This window comes from Alligator mississippiensis, chromosome 10, assembly GCF_030867095.1.
Source record: "Alligator mississippiensis isolate rAllMis1 chromosome 10, rAllMis1, whole genome shotgun sequence".
Classification (NCBI taxonomy): Eukaryota; Metazoa; Chordata; order Crocodylia; family Alligatoridae; genus Alligator; species Alligator mississippiensis.
Genome location: NC_081833.1, coordinates 75,432,458 through 75,459,690, shown reverse-complemented (window position 1 = coordinate 75,459,690; position 27,233 = coordinate 75,432,458). Strand labels below are relative to the sequence as shown.

At 62.7% G+C, this 27,233-nt stretch overlaps 1 protein-coding gene across 8 annotated transcripts in view; it reads left to right on the top strand.

Moving 5' to 3' along the window:
- CBFA2T3 (CBFA2/RUNX1 partner transcriptional co-repressor 3) overlaps nt 1-27,233 on the top strand; it is a 59,808-nt gene that overhangs the window by 24,021 nt on the left and 8,554 nt on the right. For 4 of the 8 annotated variants that reach the window (XM_059713962.1, XM_059713960.1, XM_059713959.1 and 1 more), the window contains exons 2-7: nt 17,299-17,445; nt 19,762-19,839; nt 21,840-22,081; nt 22,903-22,992; nt 26,286-26,467; nt 26,949-27,226. In XM_059713962.1, the coding sequence (XP_059569945.1) occupies nt 17,299-17,445; nt 19,762-19,839; nt 21,840-22,081; nt 22,903-22,992; nt 26,286-26,467; nt 26,949-27,226 (1,017 nt within the window). Of the gene's footprint in view, nt 1-10,259; nt 10,472-17,298; nt 17,446-19,761; nt 19,840-21,839; nt 22,082-22,902; nt 22,993-26,285; nt 26,468-26,948; nt 27,227-27,233 lie in introns of those variants that run through there. The other 4 variants (XM_019496619.2, XM_059713961.1, XM_059713963.1 and 1 more) reach the window with 4 other exon arrangements.

Below are 27,233 nucleotides of genomic sequence, written 5' to 3'. Positions count from 1 at the left end.
AGAATCCAGCAGCCGGGCGGTAGGGGCAGCAGCTGGGATCCTGCCCCCGCGCGAGGGGTGGGAGCTGCGGCAGGGGCCCCCGGTGCTGGGAATCCACTTTTGCATCTCTGCCCAGCACCTCGTGGTGCAAGGTGCTGGCCTTTTGCCCATATAGGAAGCATCCCTCTCCCTCACTTCAACAGGAGCAAGTCTGGGTCCGGCCCGGCTGCAGGCGGGAGAGTCCAGAGAGCAGCCCGGCTAATGGAGAGGAGGACGGGTGCGCCCCCGGTGCAAAGCAGTAAAGCACCATTGATTTCAGCACCGCTACATTGCTTTATGCCCAGCTGAGGGTCCAGCTTTTTGCTGCTGGGAAAGGACCTCATGCCAGCAAGTCTGTGGCTTCTAAGCACCTGGGCTGGGTAGTGCTTTCCACCCCTGGTTGCTCCCTCCAGTCTCTGGCTCTCGGGGCTGCCGGGAGAGCAGATGGGGCCTGGGTTTTGCTAAGGCGGCGGTGTCGTCACCCAGAGACTGCCTGCACGTGCCGTCGTGGGGTTTGCTCCTTCCACAGCTGTTGTGCGGACTCTGCCCTCTCGGTCGTCGCCGCGCTGCACGGCTCGCGACAGCAGACCCCCGGGGTGTCGAGCAGGGGGTGGCCTCGGGTTCGGCGGGAACCGGGATAGGCCTCGTCTGTACACACTTGCCCTGGTTTGTGAAGCCAGCGCAAAGCCCCATGCAAACGCGTCTTTCAGGTTCAAGGAGCTGCTCTCGGCTCCCCCACAGCCTGTTTTTAACCCCAAACGAGCCCAGTTTCCCCCGGGGGCACTCTCGCTCCGGGGGTGGAGATGAACAGGCTTGCGTTCACGCCTGGTGAGCTCTGCACCCGTTCCAGCTGGGTACTCGCTGGCAGGGAGCTGCAGCCGTTACCAGGCCAGTGCTGGGCTCCGGCTGCAGAGGGGAAAAGCTTTGGTTTCCTGGCCAGGGCCCGGGGGACAGCCGGCCTCCCACGGGGCCAAAGGACCTGAAATCTTTTGTGCCCACCTGGGTGTCTCCCATTGCACCTGCTGTAGCGTGCAGCCTGTATTGGAGCCTCCTCATGCCGTTGGGGGCATTTGTCTCTTGGCCCCTTCTCCCTTGCTGTCCCCCAGTAGGAATAGCTATCCGGCACAGGGGGTGACCTGAACTTTTGCAGGGCAGGCTGCAGCGCAGGGCTCGGTGTCCCACTGCTTACATCAGGCATCTTCATCCCCACCCCCTAGATTGCAAAGGGGGCAAGTGGCAGCTGCAAGGCTCTCCCGTCCTGTGTCTGGGCTCCCAGCACCACACCTGTCGCCTTGCCCCCGGGACCGGCCCCGGAGCGTGGTAAACACGTCTCCACCCTGCCCGCCGGGTGGAACCTGCCTTCTGCTTTGCATGTGTTTGGTTTTTGGGGTGGGGAGGGTTAATCCCCCCCCCCCTTTCAGCAAACAATCTGCTTCCTAATCCCAGCATCTGGTGCAGGAGAGAAGACAGTCGCCCGCTGGGGGGGGAGATTGCAGGCAGCAGATGCCTAGTCTTGCTGAGTGCCCACAGCGCGTGGGTGGCACGGGGTGGGCTGCACTGGGATCCCCGGGGTCTGGGCTTTGTTCTGCATTGGGGCTTCAGGAGCCCCAGCCCCAGGCAGGCACCGGGCCAGCAGCAGTGGCCCAGCCTCCATCCCTGGCAATGGTGGAAGCAGAGGGTGCCCCCCATCCAGGCACGCCCTCACCCCCCAAAACGTGGCATCCAGCACCGCTGGCCCATGGGACCGGGGATGCATGGGGGAGCAGGGCAGGTGTGAGAGGTATGGAGGGGTTTGCACCTTGCTTTGGGGCTGGGAGGCGTGGGTGAGGGCCGTGGGGGTGGTGTAGCTGGGGAGGGGGTGGGATGGTTGTGTGGCTGCGGCATAGTCCTTTGCCTTGGTGGCTGGCTGCGTGGGTGGTGACGGGAGGTGAGAGTGAGGGTGTGGGGGGTTGGGGAGGGGTAGGTGTGTGCGTGTGTGGGGGGGGTATATGAGTGCAGAGTGTGTGTGTGTGAGGGAGAGAAAGAGAAGTGGGTTACATGTGGGAAGGGCAGGGGGAACTATGTGTGTGGCTGAGAAGGCGTGTGTGTATCTTTGTGTGAAGGGTTGGAAAAGTGTGTGCATTGTGTGGGGAGTGGAGTGTGAGAATGTGTGTGCGCGCATGGCAGGGAGGGGTGTGTGTGTGTGGAGGGTTGGAAAGGTGTGTGTCGTGTGGGGAGTGGAGTGTGCGTGCATGCACAGCAGGGTGGGGGGGTGTGACTAGAGGGTAGGAAAGGCATGTGTCTGGGGAGTGTGTATGCACGCATGTGCACAGCAGGGAAGTGTGTGTGTGCATGTGTATGGAGGGTTGGAAAGGCATGTGTATGTGTGTGTTGTGTGGGGAGTGTGAGTGTGCGTGCGCACAGTGGGGAGGTGTGTATGTGGAAAGCCATGCGTGCGAGCATGCACGTGCACAGCAAGGGGCTGAGCGTGTGCAGCAGGGAGGGGCATGTGGGTGGAGCGTGTGCATCCCCCCCATTGCATCTGTGCTTGGGCATCTCCGGGGCGGGCTCCGCGCCCCACGTTGGCACCTGCACGGAGCCCGCCTCTGTCCCGGGCCCTGCCGGCCGGCCGAGGGGCCTCGTTCGGAGCCTCCCGGGATCCAGCGGGAAGGGATTTGAGGGCTTTTATCAACCTGCAGCCGGAGGGAACACAGCCCAGCAGACGGCAGGTCTGGCAACACCTGACCCCCAGGGAAAATGTCGTCCTGGCATAAATAGCCATCGGCCTTTGGGGGCAAGATCCTGGCAGGGCTTTCTCCACCGGGTCTTGAGCCCAGGGCCTCTGAGTGTTGCCCCAGGGCCGGGGCCACGTGCCACCTCCTGTGGACAACACTCCTGTTGCCCCTGGGGAGGAAGGGTCACGCTCCCGTCTAGGCTCATGCAGCTCGTGTCCCGGCGTGACCCCGCGGGGGACTTTTGCTCCAGGTACGATCTGTGCATGTTCCCGGGCACCCTCCAGTGCCCTGCCCTGCTGCGGGCACCTCCCTCCAGGCCGCAGGGCTCTGTTTGGTGTATGGATGTGAATTCCCAGGGCACAAGACAGCTGGCAGATAGCAAAAGGGCGTGTGTGTGTGCACACGCATGTGTGCACACATGTGGTCATGTGACTGGATCGTAAAGCGGTAAAGCTGTCCACCTGTTCCGGCAGGAAATGACGGGTCCCCCCGGGACCGTTACCAGGGAACTGCTGGCAGGAGGGACCAGCGCCTGGCACCTGTGCCGAGGACACTGGCTAAGGTCAATGTGTGCAAGCCCGGTTTCTGCCCAGGTGTGGGCACGGAGGAGCTGCCTGTGCGAGGGGCTGGGGCGGGAAGGGATCGGGACTTTCAGGATGGATGCAAAGGGGGTTTTGGCTGGAGGGTCTCAAGGGCGGCTTGGGACAGCACAGGGATGGCTGGGGTGTGATGCCTCCGTGTTTGCTGGTCTCTATACTGCGTTCCAGCTGGGGAATCTCCCTTGCTCTCCCCATCTCCTTCCTCCCAGCCTGGAGCAGAGCTCCCCGGCCAGACTGAGCCAGCTCATAGGTTGTCAGCGAAGCCAGAAGGCCCTGACTGTTTGCATGTGATACCCGCAGGATGAGAAAGTAGCCCTTTCCCTTCCCTTCCTTGCTCCACGCGGCTCTCCCGGCCTCATCTGCAGGCTTGGAAAGCTTCCCACCGCCGCCCTGGGAGGAGCAGGAGGCTCCAGCACGCAGCAGCCAGCAGCGCCGGGGGTCCCTTGGCATGCCCAGTGCGTCCAGCTGCGGGGGGAAGGCATGATTTGCAGGGTGCTTTCAGCTCCCCACTGCTTGCCCTGAGCCTGGCTTCTGTCCCCCTCGTTGCTGCATGCGTGTCTGGAGCGCTAAGGCCCCGAGATTGGTCTCCCTGCTCACGACCTCTGCTGCTGTGCATCATCTCTGCACTAGCTAATGCCTCTGTGCTGACACCCACCGCCCCCAGCTCCACCCCAGCACCTCAGCACTAAGCAGGTGGGACGGAGAGCGTGGTGGGGACGGTGCTGCAGGGACGTTTTCCTCCAGGCTGCAGGGTGGGTCGTCCTGGCCCGGCTGCAGGTCATTGCAGGCGTGGGGAGACTTACTGCAGGGCATCAGGTGCCCAGCACATCCCCAGGCTCCTGGGGTAATTGCAGGCTTTGCAAGGAGGGGCTTGGACCTGCAGCCGCTCCAGGGGCGGTCAGCCCGTGGTCTCCGGGGCACAGAGCCCCCCGTGCAATCTTGGTCTCGGGGTGCAGGAGATGAAGTGGCATCCCCACCTCTGCCTCTTCACCCCCTCATCTGGGGGTCCCCAAGGAGGGTGCCCTGATGCCGGGTCCCCGCACTGGGCACGGCGATGCTCCGGTGAGCGATGCCGGGTGGGAGCCCTGGACACGGGGTAGGGCGGGCTCAGCCAGCATCAGGCGGGTGCACGAGGTGCAGGGCACGGGGACGCCTCTCCATGCGGCGGGGAAACACCCCTGCAAGACGTGTCCCCACGCGGCGGCCGGCCGGCGCCCGGAGGTTGCGAAGTGAGCTGAAATCCCCGGAGCTGGCTACGAGCCATTGTTTCACCAACCACCTTAATCCATCATTATCTGGGCATATTTCGGATCCTTGCCAAGAGCAAGGTGGGGGGGGTGGGGGGGAGGGAAGGGGGCATTTGCAAGCAGGCTTTCCCTATTCCCATGCCATCCTTTCTGCTGCCTGTGTGTAATTAACAGAGTAATTAAAAACAGGATGAGTTAATTGGTATTCATTTATGTGGCAGATGTTTTTAATTGAGATACGAAACAATTTACCTGTTTACATAAACAATAGTGAGGGAAGGCTTGTAAAGCAGAGAGGGGCTTTTTTTTTTCCGGCTTCTTTTTCTTTTAAGAGAATTAGAACAATTTCCTCTCCTCCCCAAACTGGCTCCGAAGTCGAGAGCAGGCGCCGGCTGGCGCGGCCAGGGAGCAGAGGGCGAGAGCCTGTCTTCCAGCCCGCGGGCAGGGGCGGTCGTGGCGTCGGCTGGGCCAAAGCAGACCCGTGCAGCGTGCATCTCGCACCTCCGCAGCCCAGCTGTGATGTGGCCGCGTCGGAGCCGGGCTCCAGCACTGGGCGACTCTGCTCTGCTTGTGTCCCCTTGTCCACGGATGGGCTTTGTGCCCCAGAGCCCCCCGTGGGGCTGGAGCCGGGGTAGGGTGTGCGGGGCAGAGACTGTACCGCCTCGTGGTCTTGTTGCGTGCCCATTGCTAGATGCGTGCCGGGTGCCCACGAGCATGGGCAAAGAGGTTGTTAACTGCAGGGAATCCCATGCTACGATCTGTATCCCAGCCCAGCCTCGAGGCTCCAGGGAAGGGGCTGCATGTGCCTGGACCTGCCCAGAACCCCCTCACCTGCCGGGTTTACATGGGATGTGTATGGGGTGGCAAAAGTGGCAGGCACGAATAGACAGCTAAGGTCTGATTCTGAGAGCGGAGCATGCTCAGCACCCCACAGGATCAGGTCCACTTCGTAGCAGCTCCTGGGGCCAGTTTGCCCCTCCATAATGATTGCAGGCTCAGCTTTGCAGAATGAGTCCTTTGGAAAGGCTCTGGCTGAGGACCGTCGGCCCTAGGCGGAGAGGGCGATGCCCAGCTCCTGGAACGTGGGCAGAGAGACCCGCCAGCCTCCTCGGCTGTCGGAGTCCTTGCAAAGGGGCTGCCCCAGGGCCTGGCGCTGTGAGCCGTGGGGCTGCTACTCCGGAGGTCCCGGGAAGAGCCAGACCCACCCCCTCCAGCCGTGTGGGAGCAGTCTGGCCACAGCTGGAGCCGGCTGGGATGCAGGCAGGGAGATCTTAGCACGGGATTCCCCGCAGTTAGCAACGCTTCCCCCACCTCCGGGCCTGTGCTTTTCATCACAGGTGGTTTGCAAGCTCAAGACTGGTGTGCGCACATGCATGCATGCACATGCGTACGTGTCTTTCTAAAGCCAGGCCCACACGTTGCCTTCCTGCATGTCGCCGGGCTCTGTAATGCAGAAGCAGGGCAGAGCATGGCAGAGGCCCCGTGATGATAGGGGAGGCAGGAGCTCAGCTGCAGCTGGAATCGCAGCTCGGGGTCTCTAACCACTAGGCACAGGGTCCCTCAGCTTGGACCGGCCCAAAGAGAGAAGACCGGCGCAGCTCGGGGGACTGGCAAGGCCGTTGCTGACCACCGCCACTGGCGATGTGGTCGCATTTGCAAGGCTGGCATGGGTGGGGAGAAGCCAAGCTGGGCTGGGGCATAGGGGCTCCCCTGTCTCTGCCCCCATGAGAAGCGGTGCCGGCAGGATGAGGGGATGGACACAGTCCATTTGCTGCAGGACAAACGGGGCAAGGATTTTGCTGCCTGCATGCATGCATGCACTTCTCCTGCCGTGGGTGGATGTTAAACCCTGGTAGCATCCCCCATGCTCGGTGAGGGCTAAGCTAGGAGCAGTATCTACCCTCTACCATGGGTAAGAGCAGGCACACGGAGTTACTGCAGATGCCGGGGGAGAAGTCCCTCCCTGCTTTAACGCTGGATAAATCTCACCCATGTCCCTCCTGCAAAGGGGCGGCTTAAGCTGCTGGAAAGGCCTGGAGGGAGTCCTTGTAATGGAGCCATGTGGAGCCAAAGGCACCAAAATCAGGGTCTCCCTGCAGCTTGGCCATGCTGGGTCACGCTGGGTACGGTGCACTGAAGCCACAAGAACCAAGTCTGTGCGCCCAGAGCTACAGGACAGGGGGCATGTACTCGGGTTAGGCTCCCAGGCTGATGGCTGTCCCTATATAGACCTTGTTTGGGCGGCTGCAGCCATGCGCCACATTTTGCCTCATCTTCCCGGGCTCTGGGAAGGGAGCGGCTCTGGCGCTGGGAGGCAGCGAAGCGGTGCAGACACCTGAGCTCTTCCAGAGCTTGCCTGTCATCACTCCCCTGTCACTGCCCAGCACATCTGTTTCCTGTCTTCCCTGCAGCCGGTGGCTATCGGCAGCAGAAAGCCCCCTCGGGCTCCAGCGCCTCTCCACGGGCGGCAGCCTGGCTGCACTGACGCACCACATGGGTTTAAACATGGCTCGGCATCCAGGTCTGGGGGCAGACGTGGGGTCACTGCCCCCAGCTGCAGCCCCTCATGCAGGCCTTTCCAGCGAGCTGTGCTGCTGCCCCTGCTCACCGGCCCAAGGGAGGAAGGCCACGGAGGCAGCGTGCGAGCACCTGGAGGTCGCATGTCGGAAACAGCATGCGAGCACCTGGAGGTTGCATGCCAGAGGCAGCGTGCAAGAACCTGGAGGTTGCATGTCGGAAGCAGCGTGCGAGCACCTGGAGGTTGCATGTCGGAGGCAGCGTGCGAGCGCCTGGAGGTTGCATGTCGGAGGCAGCGTGCGAGCGCCTGGAGGTTGCGTGTCGGAGGCAGCGTGCGAGCGCCTGGAGGTCGCGTGTCGGAGGCAGCGTGCGAGCGCCTGGAGGTCGCGTGTCGGAGGCAGCGTGCGAGCGCCTGGAGGTCGCGTGTCGGAGGCAGCGTGCGAGCGCCTGGAGGTCGCGTGTCGGAGGCAGCGTGCGAGCGCCTGGAGGTCGCGTGTCGGAGGCAGCGTGCGAGCGCCTGGAGGTCGCGTGTCGGAGGCAGCGTGCGAGCGCCTGGAGGTCGCGTGTCGGAGGCAGCGTGCGAGCGCCTGGAGGTCGCGTGTCGGAGGCAGCGTGCGAGCGCCTGGAGGTCGCGTGTCGGAGGCAGCGTGCGAGCGCCTGGAGGTCGCGTGTCGGAGGCAGTGTGCATGTCATTCTCCGCACGTGGCACCTGCCCAGATGTTTTCAGGGGGAAAGTGGAGGCCTGGTCAGCACTGGTTGGGGGACCCTGCACCGTGCTGGCATTCATGCCCAGCCCACGTCTTGGCACAGGGAGAAGTAAGCTTGCATTAACACGATGCAGGAGGACAAGAGGTTGCCACAGGCTACTGCGCTCGTGGGCCATGGATCTCGTGCCCACGTCTGACCTGGGGGGTCCTGCCTGCCAAGCCGATGACACCTCAGCTGTGAACGTCCCCACCTGTCCTGGGGGTGCCAGTTCTCCAGCCCCTTCCTGCGGTTCCCTGCTGGGCACCGGTTTGCAGGAAGGGCTACAGCCTCTCAGGTTTGCCCTTTGGGGCATAGTAGGGCTGGGGGTTCGGGGTAAGGTTATAAGGGGCATCTCGTGGCACGACTTGCTGTTGGTCACACGTACCTGCCAGTGGAGCCAACTGGAGTCAGTGCGGACGTGAGCACGCGGTTTGGCTTCCCTCGCTGCTGTCTGCCCGCCTGCCTCTGCTCCTACACCCCCGTCTGTCTGTCTGTGTCTGCTCCAACACACCCCCTCTCTTTCTAGACGCACGCCTGTCTGTCCCGATCCAGACTGCGTCGAGTCCTAGAGCCGCGGGGCTGGCAGGCAGCTCCAGAGCTCACATCTAGTCCAACCGCTTTGGACTGTGCAAACCGTCCCAGACAAACCCATCGTCCAAACTCTTTGTAAAACTACCATCAGCCTCGACATAACATCAGACACCCGAACCTGCTGCAGAGAAAGCAGGGGAGCTGCAGTGGCCAGTGTCCTGCTTCTATAAAAGACTATTAATATACACTCGGGAGATTGAGGTTGGGCCTCTGCTGCAGAGGAAGGCGAAACCCCTCCGTCTGTCCCATGACTAGAGGGGGAAATTCCTTCCTGACCCCAAAGCAACCTCGGTTTGACCCTGAGCAGAGGGGCAAGATCCTCTATCCAGGACCCTCTGGCTTAGACCCCAGCAGGAGCATTGGCACAGCCCAGCCCGGGCTGCTGCCAACACCCCCCCGACACATGTAGGAGAAAGGGGTAGGGGGACAACCAGCAAAGCCCAAAAGCCTGGGAAATCCCCATAGCAAAATACAGGCATCGCTACCCCCGACTGGTGACTGTTCAACCTCTCCAGGGATGGAAAGTGCCCCCCTTTCCCTGGCATCTGCCCCATGCCGCCCTGCTCTAACCGGGAAGAAGTTTGTCTTTTCTCCAGTCTAACCCAACTTTGCCCCAGGCAGGGTTAGAGGGTGTTTCCTGGTGGACACTGCCCCATCCTGACATTCCCTCTTAATTTTTATTCCAAAAATTCAGGGGGAGGACCGGGGCAGACACCCGCGCAGTGCATGGCGGGGAGCCTGTCCCTTCCTCTCTGCACCGTCGCCCCCATCCTCTCCCATGTGCCGCGGCTCTGCAGCCTGTCCCCGCGCTGCCGCCGGCGCTGAGTGCTTCCCTAACACAGTCCAGATGGAGCGGCCCTGTCCTTCCCGAGAGATCTTATCGGGGAGTTGTTCTTGGCCCCGGTGGCACCAGGCGCGCAGGGGCCGGAGCCCGGGGCTGCCTCGCGGCGGCGGCCTGGCTTCAGGAGACGTCGCCTCCAGCATCTGGGTTTCATTTGGAGCCATTTGCAGCGCATGAAAGAAGCTGTGGTTTTAATTCCCTCCTTAACCCTTTCCTCGCCCGGGCTGGAGGGGAGGCGCGCGGGCACTTTCCGTGCTGCCCCTATTGCGTTTCTCCCGGGGCCTGACTCGCCGTCTCCGGGCGCTTGGTGCATGCATGCGTGCAAACTGGTCATCCCACGCATGGATGCAAATAGCTGGTGGCAACTTGGGCCTGGCATGCTCTGGCTCCATCGGGGGAGACGAGCCAGGGCCAGATCCTGGAGCAGGGAGGCAGTGCAAAGTCTATGCACCCTCCCTGCCCTGCAGAAGAAGGAGGGACTGGGCATTTGCAGGCTCGGCAACCCCGTGCCAGTAGCTTGGGTTTACACTGCAGAGACAGCCAATCTGAATTGCATGGTGTGTCGTGGGGGGGGGAGCAGTAAAGGCTATAAAGCTAGCGTCGGCTGGGAACCCACGCGTGGTCCGGTTTGCTGAGGGTTAACTCCACGGGTGTGACAAATTGCGGGCTTTAGGTCCCCGTGGGGTGCATGGGGAGATATCTGGCTTTGGCATCTGATTCCCATTGGGGCAGTGGCGGAGGAGGTGGGGGGGGGAAGGTTTGCTGCTTAGACCAGCAAAGGAAAAAAGACTAATCCTTTTATTTTGATATTATTACTTATTCATCTGGGCTGCACAGGCCTAATGGAAACCAGATGTCAGAACGCAGACGCGGCCCCGGCCGGCTGGGACACATTACCCGAAAAGGGGGGGAATAAGAAAAGATTCCAGCAGCGTTTGAGTCATGTCAGGGAATCGTTGCCACATCTGTAACCGTGCCGGGGAGGGGCGGGAAGCGGGGAGGCCTGGGATAGCTCAGAGCCACGCAGGGCCTCCCCGCCGCGCGCTGTCAGACAGGCGAGGGGCTTGGGATCGGCGGGCTTCGCTCGGGCACGCACACCCGCCCCGGCCCCCGCCTCCTCCATGCCTGCATCTTCTCAGTGGGGGCAGATGACCGAGCAAGGAGCAGTGGTCTCCAGTCGCTGCAAGGGAAGTTGAGGTTGGATATTAGGAAAAACTTTTTCACTAGGAGGGTGGTGAAGCACTGGAACGGGTTATTTAGAGAGGTAAAATCTCTATCCTTGGAGGTTTTTAAGACCCCGCTTGGCTGGGGTGATGTAGTTGGGGCTGGTCCTGCTTTGAGCAGGGGGTCAGACTAGATGTGACCCCGTGAGGTCCCTTCCAGCCTGAATTTTCTCTGCTTCTGTGATTCCCATGCGTCTCCCATGTGTCCCCGAGCGAAAACCAGGGGTGTTTTGGAGGGAAAAATGGCCCTGAATGATATGCTTGATGGAGTCAAGAGGGGCCTGTGTGGATGAGGACTTGACCTCCCCATGAGAGTGACCGCGTCGATAAGGAAAGGGAGCGGGGAGTCTTTAAGGGAGCTGCAGGAGCTTGGGGGTCCGTGCCCTGCTGAACACAGGGGTCGTTCCCGCAGGCTGCCCACGACCCCGTCTTAGCCACGCTACAGCTCGTGGCTGGAGCGGCGAACACAAAAGGGCTTCTAAAAGACTCCCTGCCCTTTCCCTGTCCGCGCTGGCTGCTGGCTGCCAGGTCAGCGATGCACCCGGTGATAATCTCAGCCCAGCCTCACGGAGGTTCACCAGAGCCAGGGCTGTAATGGCAGCTTCGTGGCTCGTGCAAGAGGAGGAAGAGCTTCCACGGAGATGTGGTCAGCACCACGGGCGCTTGCCACTGGACGCAGAGCTGCAGGAAGGGCGAAGCAAGCTGATGCCACCCATGTGCACTAGATGAGGGCGCAGCAGTGGAGCAAGAGAAGGCAGGCAGGGCTGGCAGGTGGAGGGGAAGAAGGCACGTGCAGCTGGGCTGTCATGTCCCAGCCTCCAGGCAGGTGAGGACGATGCTAAGTCGCACCTTGGAAGGCACCGCGGCTTCTGCTGCTGTGGTCCAGGTGCGCGGAGCGGGTCGGTGCTTGGGACATCCTGCGGCCAAGCTGGGAAGGACACGTGCCCTCCGCACATGAGAGGTGCAGAACTGCCCTTACTTTTCATTGCGCACGGGGCAGCAAGGCAGCAGGAGGCTCTGGAAGGGGACTCGTGGCCTGTCTTTGCCCTGCAGGGCACCGCCCAGCCCTCAGCAAAATGCTGCCACCCCCGCTGCTCACCCAGGGGACTCGTGCCAGTGCTTTGCTTGTTGCTCACACAGGCCTTTGCACGCTCACTTGCCCACAGGGACACTGCATGGGGCAGGTCAAAGGTGCTCCCCGGGCCGAGTCCTGGCCCCCTTGCTGTGTTCATTCTTTGCAAGGAGGGAGTCCCTAGGCTGTGGGGGTACAGCAGCTCACGCCCTATCCCCTGCCAAGCGTGCAAACCCACCGCCTGCCTTTGCAGCCATGCATGCACACGCACCCCTCCCGCTTGCATGCCCACGCACGCCTGCCTGAAGCTGGCGCGCGCTTTGCCGATGACAACTCCCAGGACGTGCTGGCGCTGCTGCTGGCTCCCATCTGCTGCGCCAGGCTCTCAGCTGCTGCACGGCTCCGCGCTGTCACTCAGGACATTCGTTCCAAAGGCAGCGGGAGCACAGGCAGCTCGGGTCTGGCGCGCACTCCCGTCTCAGGCCAGGGCAGGGTGAAGGGCAGCCAGAGAGCTCGCAGCCTATGTCCCATGGCTTGTCTCCTATAGTGCCCTGTGGCACCGGCATGGCCATTCTCGCCCAGAGTCCCGGACCGAAACCTCAGGGATCTCCACTGCCGCAGAAGGATGATGCTCCCGGCCATGTGCCATCTCTCTGCGGCACAGACCAGGCTCCAAGCTGGGGCAAAGGACGACCTTGCTGCAGCTGAGCCAACCGATCGGCCCCACTGGGCAGCCGCCAGGGATCTGCTGCCGGCTCTAGCGTGGCTCTCCGGCTCTCACCCCATCCTCGCTGCGTGGACCCAGGAGGAGCACGGCAGCCGGGATCCGGTCTTCCCTGCGGTGGAGAAGTTGCTGTCTGCTTTAGCCAGCGCAGCAGAGCTCCCGGCATGCCGCTGATGGCTCTGGGTGCAGAAAGAGCAGAGAACGGCTCTCGCATCTCGCAAGGAGACCATGGGGCTCGCTCCCTCCGGCCAAGGGGGACGAGAGAAACGGCTGGGCACCGTGGAATAAAGCCATCCAGGCTGCCTGGGCGAGGGGCAGCTGGGCTGGCCGTGAGACCCCGGCCTCTCCCAGCTCCGAGGGCTCCATCGGCATGGGCTGCCTGCATTGTATCACGGTGACGGCAGCGGGGCGGCAGCTGACAGCCCAGCACATGGCGGGGGATTGATTTTGCAGCCATGGAAGCAGAGGGAAAAACACGCTGCGAAAGCCATCACCCAGCTTCTGCAAAACCCATTAGCTTGGGTCCAACTGGCCCCGTTCGCCTTGCCGCGCTTGGCGCTGCCTCCTGACTTCCACCCTGTCGGGGGGCAGTGATTTTAAACAATTTCATTTTTTTCAACAAAACCCCAGAACACAACCCGCTTCACCCCCTGCAGTTTTCAGTATTTTGGGGGTCCGAACCAGGCCCTTCCCACATCCAGGTATTCTCTGTGTCGCTTTCCACAAGCGGTGTTAAAACACGCAATGGCCTCGACCACAGCAAGGCGGGGGCGTCTGGGTCCTCCCCGGCTCCCGTGCAAACCCTGTCCCTTGTCTGAGCCAGCACCGGCACGCTGTTGCCTGTCCTGGCCGGGACTGCAGGTTGGTAGTAATGCAGCCGCATGCATGGTCCAGGGTCGAGGCGATGCTCGGGTGCGTGTCCTGTTGCCTCCGGGAGTGCTGTGGCAGCAGGGGACTGGCATTGCAGAGTCCTGAAGCTGGAAGGGATCTTGTGGTCCATCTGTGCCAGGCTGGATGAGACAGCAAGGTCTTTGGGGGGAGCCCTGATAACGCTCAGCTCTGCACCGGGGAGGCCTGCAGCTCCATGCACCTCCCGGGGGAGCTGGGAGTGCAGCTCTCAGCTCCCCCTTTGCCCTATTCCCTGCGCTTCTCCAGGGACCGGCCAGGGCCAGGGCACGCTGCTGACTGCAGGGACCTTCCTCAGAGTGGCGTTGGGTGCTGTCTGCATTGGCTGGGGACCGAGCCGTGCCAGTGCACTTGCTGGGACTCAAACCTGGATGGCCCCTTGGGCCAGACCGACGCTGCATTGGGGCCAGGAAGGGATTTCCCCCTGCTCAGATTGGTATGGACGGGGGCTTTGCCTTCCTCTGCAGCCTCCACCTGGGATCACCCTGAGCGTGTATTAAAGACCGCTATACAAGCAGGGCGTGACCCCCCTGCTTTACCTGGGGCAGGCTCGGGTGTGATGTCCGGTGCGGTGGCAGGGCTGACCGTTTGGTTTTGCTCTGTGGTTGCACAGCGGATGTGTCTGGGGTGGTTTGCACAGGGCTGGTCCTGCCTCTGGCAGGGGCTGGACTAGATGTGACCTCCACCAGCCCCGCTGCTCTAGGACGTTAGGGTCAAGCAGGGGCTGCAGATGTGTCCTGTGCATGCAGCCACATCTGGGGTTCAGCACCGTGTCCTGCCACTGCCTCCTCTCGCAGGTCTCAGCCCCATGCTCAGCCCCGGGCCGTGCTTACAAGGGGCTCACGAGCTGTCGAGGCGTCCGCCCTCCCCCTTGCCGGCCTCCCCGTGCTGATTTATAACGGGGAGAGCCCGTGTGCCTTGGCCGGCGCTCAGCTGGGGATGGCGAGGAGAGGGCTGCCCCGCGCCCGAGACACCGGCCCTGGCGCCTGGCCAGCCCCTCTCCACACACGCAGCCCTTTGTCTGGGGGAGCCTTCGCCAGACATGGAAACGGACCCCAGCCTGAGCACCGAGGGGGGCTCCGTGAAGTCGGGGAGAGGGAGACAAGGCATCTACTGTCTGGGAAACTAATTAGCCTTCCTGGAACAGCGCACGGCTGCACACACGCCGGGTCCCTCGGGCCGGGGCTTGGGCTGGGCTCATCCTCTTGGGCCCTCTCATCGCCCCACCGAGGGGTCGGGGGTCTTGTGCTGCCTCATTGCAGCCCCTCAGCAGCATCCAGCAGGTCGGTCCATGGAGCCGGCTGCATCTCCCGGCCGTGGTGGCCCCCGTGCGTGGATGCCGTGGCTCTGCTGCCATCTCGGGCTGCGGGCCCTGCGCCTGGGTGCAGCCTGCTCCCTCGCCTACTGCAAAGCTCGTTAGCGGGGGCAAGAGGTAGCTCTGATAAGGAGCTACCAGGGGGCCGCAGCACCCGGGGGTGCCTCGGGAGCCTTGCAAGGGTGCCGTGGTGCTAGGTGAGCAACCGTGCTTCCCAAGGTAAACCCAGAATCCAGCGGGTGAAAAGCATCCCGACCTGCCGGCATCGATCTGAGCTCTGTACAGCAGAAAAATGACCCTGGTGTTTCTCTGAAGACAAAAACTGAGCGAAGACTAGGAGCCGTTGTGTTTGGAGGTTGGCTCGAGTCTAAAAAGGTTAAGAAACAGTGATGTGGAACAAGGATGGGTTGTGTCCTTTGTACGCGATTCACCCAGACCGGGCCATGCTTGGGGACCGTTTGCACCGTGCCCCTGGCCCGTCGCTGCTGGAGACAGCTTGAGCGAGCGTGGCTTCAGCTTCCTGCTGCAAGGGGCAGGGCTCCCGTGAAGTCGCTGCACCAGGCCTGATAGCATCTCACTGTCGATAAAAGCTCGGCTTTATTTAGCCTGGACAATGTCCTCGCGCAGGGTTCAATTAATCTCACGACAGTTGCGGCGGATTAAGGATGCCCGGTCGATGAGCGGCTGTCCTCTGGGCCAGGGCGGGCGTGCGCCCCCGAGCCATCCTGATCCTGTAAAGGCAGCGAGCCGTCCAGGAGACCCGGGCGGCCTGGAGCTCGGGGCGCTAGCGGCAGGCTTGCCTTCTTTGGCTGCCCTGGGGCTCGGGCAGCGCCGTGCGGGCACGGGGCGCTGACGGATCAGCGCAGCTGCCGGCGCACTTGTGGCCACCCATCAAAGCCCAGCGCATCCTCCCTGGCGGAGGAGGGCGAGAGATGGAGCTGGCAGCAGCTGATCGAAGCGCCAGGTGCTCTCCCTGCCTGGCCTGTTTACTTCCCCCCATCAGACCCTGCGGAAAAGCAGCTCCTTCTCACCAGCCCTGCAGAGATGCTGAGAAAAAGGCTGCCCCTTGCCATCCCGCTGGAGTCATCCTGGGAGATCCCAGGGCACCGAGCCCTGGCTGCCCCGGTTGGGACCAGCAAGCACAACCAGCTTTGGGCAGCGTGGGGACGCGGGGCCAGGGCAGGGACGGTGCCGTCTAGGCGGTGGTGGCTAAGCAAGAGAAAGAGATACTAAAATGGGGCCTTTCACTCCTTTGCTTTCTCTTCTCCATGCGGTGAGCCGCAAACTAGGAAATCCTAACCTTTGAAACCGGGTTCTGCTCCAAAACCGAACAGAGCCGCGGCCTCCAAAATTCCCCGAAGCATCCCTTTTTTGGGGTGGGGGGAGCATTATGTCATCCACCAAAATGCCCCAGTTTGATCACATCAAACTGAAACCCTTCGTTTCCACCCCAGCTTCTTGCTGCACTAACGTGGAGGAGCTGAAACAAGAGGCCAGAGCGTTCCCCTAGGGGAAGCCCGGGCCGAGCGGTCTTGAAACGCTTCCTTCCACTTGGGAAAGCAAAGCTATGCGGCAGCAACACATTACAGCCGAAAGTTCACGTTTCAGCCGGACTCCGAGACACAGCGTCAGCTGACGGCACATCATCCCCTTGGGAGGCTGCCAGGCATCCCCCATTCGGGAGCGTCACGTTAGAGGCAGGAGATGGATGGGGGAGGACGAGGAATATTACTGCCAGGGATCCCAAGAAGACCTGCCTGATGCACGCTGCTTTACCAAATGCTCCAGCTCCTGGAGTCTTGTGATGGCGTGAGCATGTTTTACTCCCAAACTGGGGTCGGTCTGCTTGTTCCAAAGGAGAGCAGGAAAACGTTTGGTCCTGGTGACCCTGGAGGACTCAGAGGCTGCAAGGCAAAGAGAGGGAGCCCCACATTTCACATCATATAGATTGGGGGGTCCGGAGTCCTGGTTTTGGGGTGGCTTGGTGGCACGCTCGGGCGACGGGGGACTGCTCCAGTGCATGTCTGCACCAGGCGCTTGGCTGTACGGATAACGCCAGGGCGATTTACAGCCTGTGAACAATCCTTGCCCGTCACTGCAATTACCGCAGCTCCGTACGGCCTCCGTGGGAAAGGGCCGCGCATTCCAGCCGGCCGCCCCGGGGGGATTTGGCTTCCTTGAGAACTGGCAGGTGCCCAGATCGGCGTGGGGACGGGCTTTCGGCGAAGATCTCCCCCATCCTGCCGTCTGCATGCGTGACGTGTCTGTCAGCAGCCTGGCCCCACGTGTCGGGAGGAGGGAGGGGGTGCTTGCACTGCATATACCCCCAGATGCACGTCCCAGCAGAGGTGTGTGTGCATCGACTGATACAGCCTTTATGTGCACGGGAGGGCTCCAGCACAGCAGCCGTGCAGTCTTTCCATGGGGGGCATGCCTGCCTGGTCCAGTATCTCAGGGAGGGGGTGACATGCCCCACGCTGCTGTGGGGGTGGGTGGTACATCTTATGGGCCTGGCTGACCGTGCTACGTGCCCAGGAGAGTGCAGGGGTGTGCGTGGCTGCATGTCCCGGGATCTGGGAGTCCAGAGAGCTGAGCCCCGGTCTTGGATTGACCACAGGGGCAAGCTGCCATGCAGAGATCAGCTGGGGGGCTGAGCTCCAAAGGGCAGGGGCAGCTCCTGGGTGCAAGAGTGATGAGGGGGTGGGCATGGGCACGGTCCCCGGGCTGGGACTCCTCCGCCTTGCCTTCACCGGCCCTGTTCTCTGCGGCTCTTTCCCCTTGCAGATAACGCAGAGAAGACGGCAGCCACGATGCCCGACTCACCGGCCGACGTGAAGACTCAGTCCAGAGCGACGCCACCCAACATGCCTCCTCCTCCGCCGGCCGTCACGCAGGGTGCCACGCGGCACCCCTCCTTCACGCCAAACACCAGTGAGTACCGCCGCGGGCTCCCGGGGTGTCGCAGGCAAAGCAGATGGGCTGCATGGGGGGCTCTGTGCCCTCCCCAGCTGGCAGGGTCTGGGGCAAGGCAGGAGCGCCCTGGGGAAGGGGAGCATCATTCCCAGGCCCTGCCCCAGCTGGAGGGAAGCAGGGCACAGCTGGCATCGCACAGCTGGAAGAGCCAAACAAACACCTAAAGGCGGGCTCTGTGCCCACCCCCTGCCCACAGCTGGGCACGGTGCTTGCAACCCCCTCCTGCGGGCGGGTCATTATCCCCAGCCCAGACTGGGAACGGAGGCACACAGCAGCTCCCCCAGGACCAGGTGGCAAAGAGGCCAGGAGTCCTGACAGCCGGCCAGCCCGCTCCTCCCCCCGGCCCAGAGTCTGGTGCCAATTCAACGCTCCCTGGTACAAAAAGAAGTAGAGCTGGCTGGAAAACCAGGAAGACTTTGCTTGAAATGTATAGAAAGCATCTTGCTGTACCCGGGGGAGAGGGGGACGTGCCAGGCGTCTGCTTGGGAAGCAGCCAGCAAGAGGCTGGCCATGTCGGCACCAGGTCACCGCCACGCTGGGCTGCAGCTGGCAGCTGGAGCTGTGCGCGGAGGGTGCTGGGCTGGGCGCTGTCAGGGTAGCTCCAGGTCTGGGCTGCTGCTGGATGCCCGTTGCAGGCTCCAGCGAGGGGGAAGGGGCCAGAGGACCCTGTCGGGGTCCTTGTGCAGCTAGGGATTGGGGGCAGGGGTGGATCTCAGCGCCCCACTTTCTCCAAATGTTTCCCACCTCCTGCTTCTCGCTGGAGTGAGTGGCGTTGCCCCCTGGCTCCGCGCCGTGAATGCCGCGCGGTCCCTCTGCCGTGGCAGAGACCCATCGCCATTCAACGGGTCCCGTGGTAGGTACAACGTGAGAGGGTGCTGAGCTCTCGTGGCTCCTGGCGGATGGGGACCCACTCCAGATGGGCTGGACTGGTGTTGCTCAGCACCCCCGATTGGACTCGTGGGGGTTTTGCAGACCTCGGTGTGTCGGGTGCCCTCAGGGCCACGGGCTCCATCCGTCTGTCTGCCCACCAACCTGGCTCGCAGCATGGGCAGCAGAGTCTGGCGATGGCTCCGGTCCATCTGGTGGGGCTGGGGCATGTGAAGGGCTTGGGGCAGGCAGGACGGGCACTCGTCGAGGGAGCACTGGGCTCTGGGCTAGGATGCTTCAGGTAGGCTCCCTGCCTCAGTTTCCCTGCCCATAAACAACCCTCGCTGCCTGCAGTCTGCAGTGCCAGGGAGCTGCCAGTTGCCGTCCTTAGCAGGTTCCCCTCCCTGCAGGATGCATGTCAGGAGGGAAGGGAGAGCCCCATCTTTGTGATGGCCCTGAGTCTGCAGGATGCCGACAGTAGCCCCATGCTCCTGTTGTGGAGGGTTTGCCTCGTGGGGGCTGGGGTATGCCCTCTGTGCCCTGTGTCTGGACAAAGGGCTCTTCCTGGCCTGAGGCTTGGTCTCTCCCTCCATCTCTGGCCTGTCGGGTTGGCGTCCCACTGCCATGCTGCGAGGGGAAGGCAGGGCCGCAGGAGCTCCAGGTAGGGCCACGGGATGCTGGAGTGACCTCCCCTCCACGCCTGCTCCAGATGTTCCCGCATCCGTCAGCAGCGTCTGGCCATCAGGGAGCGGAGGGAGCCGCGCCGCTAATCCCAGCCCTGCACCAGCTGGGCTGCCTCTTCCTGCAGGCTTGGTGGCGTGCGCTTGCATGCACGTGTGTGCACATGTGTGCACACGTATGCCAGGGGTGCCCCGTCCGCACGGGCACCCGGCTTCTCTCCAGTTGCCGAGGCTCTGGGCATGCATTAGGTGCTGCTGTGGTGCAGGAGGGGGACGATTTTGCACCAGGACTCGGCCCCCATAAGCAGTTCGGCTCCGGGGTTGCCCATCGTGGTGCATGGCTCATGGGGCTGAGGGAGCCCCTGGCAGAGCCAGGCCCTTCTGGGTGTGTGTGCTGCCCCTCCGGTCCCCGTGCTGGTCCCTGCTGTCCTGCCTCTATTCACAGCCCTAGGCAGCTCTCCCCTCCCTGTGCCTCAGTTTCCCTGCTGTTCAGCCCTGCGTTGCAAGGCTCAGCGCGCAGAGCCTGGAGAAGCAGTGCCAGGTAGGGAGTGTGAGGGGCCCCAGCCGCTCGGCAAGTCACTTCAGGAGCCCCCTCCCCACTGCAGCTTGTGGCCTTGGCCACGCGGCCCCGGTCGGAGGTGCCGGGGCCGGCGCTGCAGAGCCCCCCGGGTGGCACCGTGGCCCCCTCGGGTCTCTCACACTAGCGTGTGTTTTATTTTGCTTGCAGATCGAGAAGCCGGGCCCCCGACGTTTCTGCCCCGCGGCCGTTTTCAGGGTTGCTTGAAATGGTCGATGGTCTGTCTCTGTAAGTAAAAGGAAACACCCTCCCGTGAGAGACCCAGAGGCCCCAGGCAGCACCCCCACCTTCCCCAGGGAGGAGAAACCCCTTGCCCCCGTTCTGCCCTGACTCGGGGGCACAGTTTGCCCCCTGCCCGTGGCTGGAGAGGGTGCCACGAGGGTGCTTTCCCTGGTGCTGCCCCGGCTGAGCGGGGAGAGCCTGGGGGCACGGCTCTGGTGGGTGGCTCAGCTCTCCATGCACCTGCCAGCTGCTGCCCCCCTAGCAGCAGGGATTGGGCATCCTGCAGCCCTACAGCTCAGCCCCCTGCCTGGGCATGGGACTCTGCAGGGCAAGGAGCTGGGAAAGCTGGGAAAATGCTTGCAAAGCCCCTAGCCCAGGGGCTCCTGGTACCCACCGGCATCTTGAGTCCCGTAGCCCCAGCTTTCCTGGCTGCTCCCCGCACATGCCCAGGGTCTCGGCGGTTCGCGGAGAGCAGCTACAGCCAGTCCAGGGCTGGAGGAGACCGGGGAGAGGGGATAATAAGACGAGGCCTGTTCCCCCAGCATGGCCATCATGGGTCTGGGTGTAGATGGCAGTAAGGGAGATTGGGGCTGGACCTCTGTAAAGGTGCCGACGGGAGCAGGGTGCGGGGGACCAGGTCCCTGCCAGTCCCCTCATCGAAGCTTCTCTGCCCGTCCCAGCGCCGCCGGCTTTCCCTGTCCCCGTGGGTCCAGGGATGTCCAAGAGGGACACGTGCGGAGTCTAACTTAGTAACGCACCTGTCGCTGGAATAAAAGCGCTTGTGGCCGGCCGGTTATTTTGGGACCCTCTTGAGCGAGCGGCTGGCGCTGCCCGGCGGGAGAGCGAGGGGGAGACCGGCTGGGGAAACACAAAGGCAGGGCTCGGGCGCCTGGCACAGCGGGCAGGTTGGTGGCTCTTTCCAGCGGCGCGGAGTTCCCAGGACTGGGCTGGGCGCTGTGTGCCCAGCGGCTTCCCCGAGCCGGGGCGCGTGCATGCTGTGCCTTGTGGGCCCGCGTGAGAGTCGAGCTTGGGGGTGGGCCGTGTCGTGGAGCCAGTGAGCACGAACCCCTGTGATTTCCCCAGCCCCTGGCATTGTCTGGGCGGGGGATTCCAGCTGCAGGGGGGCTCGGGGACCCTGTGCAGCAGCTGGGGGCGGCAGCATGGAGGATCCTGGAGTCTCCCAAGCTGGCAGCCTGCTAGGGGACGCTGCTGCCAGCCGCTGCCTCCGATGAGGGCTGTAAAGGCAGGGGCTGGGCCCCGTTTGGAAGCAGGTGCCCCTCGCTGCTGTTCGGGGTGCGCGTGCAGCCAGTGTACAAGGGCTCTGCTTCCGCCTTGGCACCGATCCCTTGGAAATGGTGTCTGTGGGCTGGCCTGAGCCACACGTCCGAGTTCAGCACCGGGCATGCTACCGTCTGCCCGTGCCAGGTCCACGGCTTGCATTCTCTGGGGTTAACGCTCACCCCCTTCGTAGTCTGGGCAGAGGCTTGGTTTCCTGGTGGAGCTGGGGAGGGCGGGCTCTGAGAATGGGTCTCGTCCCGGTGTGCGTGGCATGGGGTGGGTACTCAGAGAGGTCTTGCTCCGGCGCTGCTTGCTGCGTGAAGGTGGGTGGCTCTGTGGGCCCCTGGCAGGACGGGACAGCCTGGGCAGTGGGTTTATCAGATCATGGGTGTGAGTGAGGGTGTTCACCGTGCGTCACTGCTCACTTTGCACCCAGTTGGCAACATGGTTTTGGGGGGCAGGTGAGTTGCTCCCCATTAGCGCTGTGCCATCCCGGACTCCACCCATGCCTGCAGCACCAATGCCCTGCTGCAAGCAGCCTGCCCATTGCAGGGCCACAAAGCTGCCCCCAAACCCCCAGTGGCACAGAGCCCTGGTACACGGCACGCTGCCCTGGCTCCCGCTACTGGGAGGCAGCGCCGTGCGCTAGGATGTCCATGATCTAGGATGTCCACTGTCCCGCGGCCCTTCTCCACCATCTGACCTCCTCGCCCTCCCTCTCGTTGCAGTAATGAACGGAAGCAGCCACTCCCCCACGGCCATCAACGGAGCGCCCTCGACCCCCAACGGGTTCAGCAACGGGCCGGCCACCTCGTCCACGGCCTCCCTGTCCAACCATCAGCTGCCCCCGGCCTGCGGCGCCCGCCAGCTCAGCAAGCTCAAGCGCTTCCTGACCACCCTGCAGCAGTTTGGCAACGACATCTCCCCGGAGATCGGGGAGCGCGTCCGCACCCTGGTGCTGGGGCTGGTGGTACGTGGCGGTCCCTCCCGCAGGGGGCTCGGACCCACTGCTGAGCTCTGGGGCTCTCGTGACATAGGGGGAAATCCCCCCATGGGCAATGCCCTGGGGGGATGGACAGCCAGTGGGAGTCTTCCAGTGCTCCACTGTTGTGCCTCATTGGCTGAATGTGCTGTCACTCAAAGATTTTGGAGTAACTCTTATAAAGGGAGTCCTCCCCCTCCACACGTCTTGGGTAGATGGGTGCAAGGGAGATGGCCTGGATGCAGCCAGCTCCGAGCCGGGTGTGAGTCCCGCCTGGATGTCCTCCAGCGCCAACATGCAAAACCCAGGCAGCTTTGTGCTCACTCCCACTGGGGAGGAAAATCCACTCCCTTTCCCCTTCAGCAGCATTGTGGGGTGCAGACACATCCCCTTGCTCCCAGGAAAAGTTCCCAGGTTGAAAGCAGAGGGTGCTAGCTGCCTCGGCCAGCTGGGAGAAAATCACAAGGAGAGGCGTTGGCTTGGGAGCTCCCCCTTCTTCCCCCTGTGATGGTGCAAAAAAGGAAACAGGGCACCCTCACATGGAAGCACACTCATGGGAAAACATGACCTAGGGGGCTGCCTTCCCTGCAACCCACAAAGATCATGGAAGGAGCTGGCCAGGGACCATATGGCTGTGCCCGCCCAGGCAGCAGGATAGTGGGGTCACGGACAAGAGAGGGCGCGGGCAGGTCAGGAGCTCTCCTCCGTGCTTGGCTGGCTAGTGATGGTGGGTTTAGGATCTCAGGAGGGGGGTTAGGGGAAGCTGCTCTTGCCCTCGGTGCTCTGCTCACCCCCGGCTCTGCCCGCAGAACTCCACGCTGACCATCGAGGAGTTCCACTCCAAGCTCCAGGAGGCCACCAACTTCCCGCTGCGCCCCTTCGTCATCCCCTTCCTGAAGGTAAGCTCCCTGCCTTCCCCCAGCCCTACCTGGGGGGAACCTCCTTGGTTGCTTGCATGGCTGGGGTCACCCTGGAAGCCTTCTCATGGGGTGGGTGAGGAGCTGCAGGCCAGGGGATGCTCTGCAATGCATGGCTCGGGGCTGCACAGGAGATGCCCCGTGTCAGTGCATTGCCTAGGGCCAGGCTGGGGAAGGAGCAGCTGGCAGAGGTTTGCAGCAGTAGGACATCAGAGCTATCCTAGATGTCACAGAGACATTGGTTGGAAGGGACCTGCAGAAGTCACATCTATTCCAACCCCTGCCCGAGGCAGGATCAGCCCTATCCAAACCAGTCCAGACACCCCTCATCTGAACTCTGCATAAGAATTTACTTAGAGAACCGCCGAGCTGCCGGGGCCAGGAGGTCCCGCCATGCAAGGGTCTTGGCTGCTTTGATTGCACCGTCTTCCCCAGAGCAAGGGAGGTGCAGGGGCAGGGAGCTTTTAAGTCTCGCTGGACTTCTGGAGGCTGGGATGATGCTTGGTGGAGGGGGTGGGAAAGCATTGGCTGTGCCCACTGTCCAAGATGAGATACCCCTACCCCCAGTGCCTCTGCACAAGCTTGCACACGTGCTGTCCCACGTGTGAAAGGCACTCTCAGAGCTGTTGGTGATGAAAGGCAGGGCGAGGCCCATCTGGCAGCCATTTGCAGGGCATTCGAAACCTCCCATGTTGGCTTCCCTTGCGAGCCTGCGTCGCCACCCGGCTCTAGGGGATCCGCCGCGTGCGGGCGGCGCTGGCAAAATCCCTCTTTGCAGCTGCTGTTCGGCTGCCCAAGTCTATCATAGGAGTTGCAAAGGCAGGAAAAGCCGTTCCCCTGGCATCTGGAATATCCCCTGTCCCTGGGCCTGGGGGCTCATCTCAGCCGTTGCTGCAGCTGCAGGAGTCTGCCCAGAGCAGCCTTGAGGCCTCAGTGTTGTTCCTCTTGTGCAGTTGCTGCTGAGCACAGGAGTGAGGGGCTCAGCCTCTGAATCAGACCTTTCTAGACCTTAAATGCTGACAGCTGCAAGTGGGAGGGGAGCAGTGGAAAACCCAGGTCAGACCCAGGTCACCCTCCCTTCCAGCCTCCGCTCTCTGCCCCTGGGACACCAGCCTGGGTAGGATGGACTTGGAGTCTGACTCAGTGCAGGGCAGCTGGGAGGCACCAGTGTGACGCAGTACATGGGTTCCCAAAGCTGCCCAAGGGGTTTACACGCACATCTTCCATTGACATCATGTGTGCCAAAGTCCCCTGGTCCAAGTTTGGAAAACTCTGGTGTTGAGGGCCAGCCCTGCCATCCCAGCAGTCGAGGATAAAGCCCGTGTCCCTGGCTGCAGGTGGGTGCTGCAGGCCGGGGAAACAGAGCCTGGCTCCCAGGAGCGTGCAGCCCTGGCCAGGCCAGCAGACAGCAGTGGGAAGTGCTCAGCCCCTCTCAAAACCAGGGGTCCTGAGTTCTAGTACGGGGCATGACATCACGTGTCATGGGGGGCAGCGACTCTGCCCCTCCGTGCCTCAGTTTCCCTGCTTGGGAAGTGGGGAGATGAACCCAGAGCTGCTGTGCTGCAGAAGTGGAGCAGGAGGGTCCGTGCCACGTCTCTGGCTCCGTGCCCCCTGCCCGGTTCTCTCCGTCCTGTGCCCAGGGCCATGTGGGAGCGGCAGCACCTCGGACAGCTGCCGAGAGCCCAGCTGTGGGGTCCCGGCAGACTTGGTGGCCTGGGCTGAGCTCCAAGGAGCCTGCTCTTGCTGCCTCCAGCGCCCTGGCTCATCAAGTCACCCTGGGGGCACGGGGCACTGCCAGCTGCAGCAGGCCAGGCTAGGACTTGTGCTTCCCGAGGCTCCTTCCTCCCCGACCCAGAGGCCCCCTGCTCTTCCTGGTGCCCTCCATACCCTGGGTCCCGGCAGCCCCATCGCCTGCCGTGGAGACATGGGACAACACTCGCCTTTGTGTTTGCTTTCTTGGCACCCCGCTCCCAGCTGCTTCCACCCAGGGCTGCAGCTGCTCTTCATTAGGCTAAAAGTCTCCAGCCGGCCACAGCGTGTTTCCCAGACTCAGGCTTCTCCTCCTTCCCTCCCCACCAAGTTATTTACTTAAATGGAGAGGGGGGGGGAAAGAGCGGGCGGGAGGGATGTTTGCTGCCCTGGAGTCTCCAGCTCTGCATTTCCTCAGCTCGCGCCCTAACATGTTCAACAGATGGCGGCTTGGCTGGTGACCAGCGGCCTAAATAGGAAAGCAGGGCTGGCAGCGAGCGCACCGGGCCTGCCGCGGCGCTCGGCTGCTTCATCCTTGGACGCGGTTCCCGGGGTCGCGGCTCCATGAGAAACGCGGTGGGTGGGGGAGGTTAGCAACCCGGCCCTGCCTGTCCCGCCGGCCTGGGAGCTGGAGGGGATGGAGGGGGGAGCTGGGGCTTCTGCCTTGCAGCTCCTGAGCACGGGGTCAGGCAAAGCCGAGCCAGAGCTGTGCAGGCAGCTGCAGCCTCCCTGGAGGAGAGGGCCCAGCCTGCACAGGCAGAGGGAGCGGCAGGCATCTGGCGTGGCAGGCGGAGGGGTGCAGGAAGCCTGGCGCCAGGGGCCTCGGAGCCAGGTCCGAGGGCCGGGTCATCCAGCTGGGCATCCAGCCGAGGGCAAGGGGATGTCTGGTACCTGTCTGGAAAGAGCTTGTGTATGCACGTACACGCCTATGTGCGCGCACACACACACAGGTACTCATCTACATGCATGTGCACACATGCATACTTACAAACATGCATGGGTATGCACACACCTACATGCATGCACACATGCACACACCTACACGCATGTGCATATGCATGTGCACACAGCTACGTGCATTCACACAGATTCACTCACCTTCATGTATGCATACACACCTATGTGCATACATGCACAGGCACCCATCTACATGCATGTGTGTGCACACAAGCATGCACACACACGCACACTTACCTACATGCATGTACATGCACACACACCTATATGCATACATGTGAACGTGCATATATCTACATGCATGTGCACATGGGTGTGCACACGCATTTACTTGCATTTACACATGTTTGTGCACAGCTGCAGCACTAGCAGTGCCAGCATGTCTCAGCAGGGCAGTCAGCGCCCTTGCATCCGGGGCTGCTTTCTCTCCCACTGGCTTCATTGTGCCCTTCCTGGAGCCACGGGGGCTGTCCCCCAACAGGTGGATTCTCCTGGCAGGGGTCCGGGGTGGAGGGCAACAGAAGGACGGGTCCTGGAGGTGTAACTCTACCTACCCTGTGCCCTCACAGGCCAACCTGCCCCTGCTGCAGCGCGAGCTCCTGCACTGCGCCCGCATGGCCAAGCAGACCCCAGCCCAGTACCTGGCCCAGCACGAGCAGCTGCTGCTGGACGCCAACGCCTCGTCCCCCATAGACTCCTCTGAGCTGCTGCTGGAGGTCAACGAGACGGGCAAGAGGAGGACGCCAGACAGGTAAGGGCTGCTGATCCCAGTCGCTGCAAGCAGTGCAATGCAGCCTGCCCTGCCCATGAAGACAGACCCTGTCCTCCAGGGGCTGGGGGTGAAGGGGCTGCATCTGGGCACTGGCTGGGCCAAGGGACATCCACGGTGATGGGTTGGGGGGTGGCACTCCCACTGCCAGCTTCCCCCAGTGATGGACAGCTTAAATCCTTGCCTTGCAAGAGCTTCTAAGCTCTGTGCACCTCACTCCCTGCTTCAGGCCAGTGCTACCCACCATGCTACCTTCTTCCCCCACCCAGAGCAGAATGCGGCCCCCCCAGCCCCTAGCTGAGCCCTGGGGGGCTGAGTCCCCCTGCATGGGAGAGCACCTGGCCGAGAGGGAATGCAGCAGCTGCATTTCCCAAGACACCAGTGCAGGGAGCCTGGGGGCAGGGTCGTCCCCCCATCCAGGTGGGGCCGGCGGCACATGGACACGGTGCTTGCTGCCCAACAGCATCGCCGTCTCTCCTCCCCGGGCCAGGACCAAAGAGAACGGCGTGGACCGCGACCCCCTGCACCCCGAGCACCTCAGCAAGAGGCCGTGCACGATGAGCCCAGCCCAGCGGTACAGCCCCAGCAACGGGCTGAGCCACCAGCCCAATGGGCTGCCCCACGCCGCTCCCCAGCTGCCCCAGCACTACCGCCTGGAGGACATGGCCATGGCCCACCACTACCGCGATGCCTACCGGCACCCCGACCCCCGCGAGCTCCGCGAGCGCCACCGGCAAGCGGGTGAGTG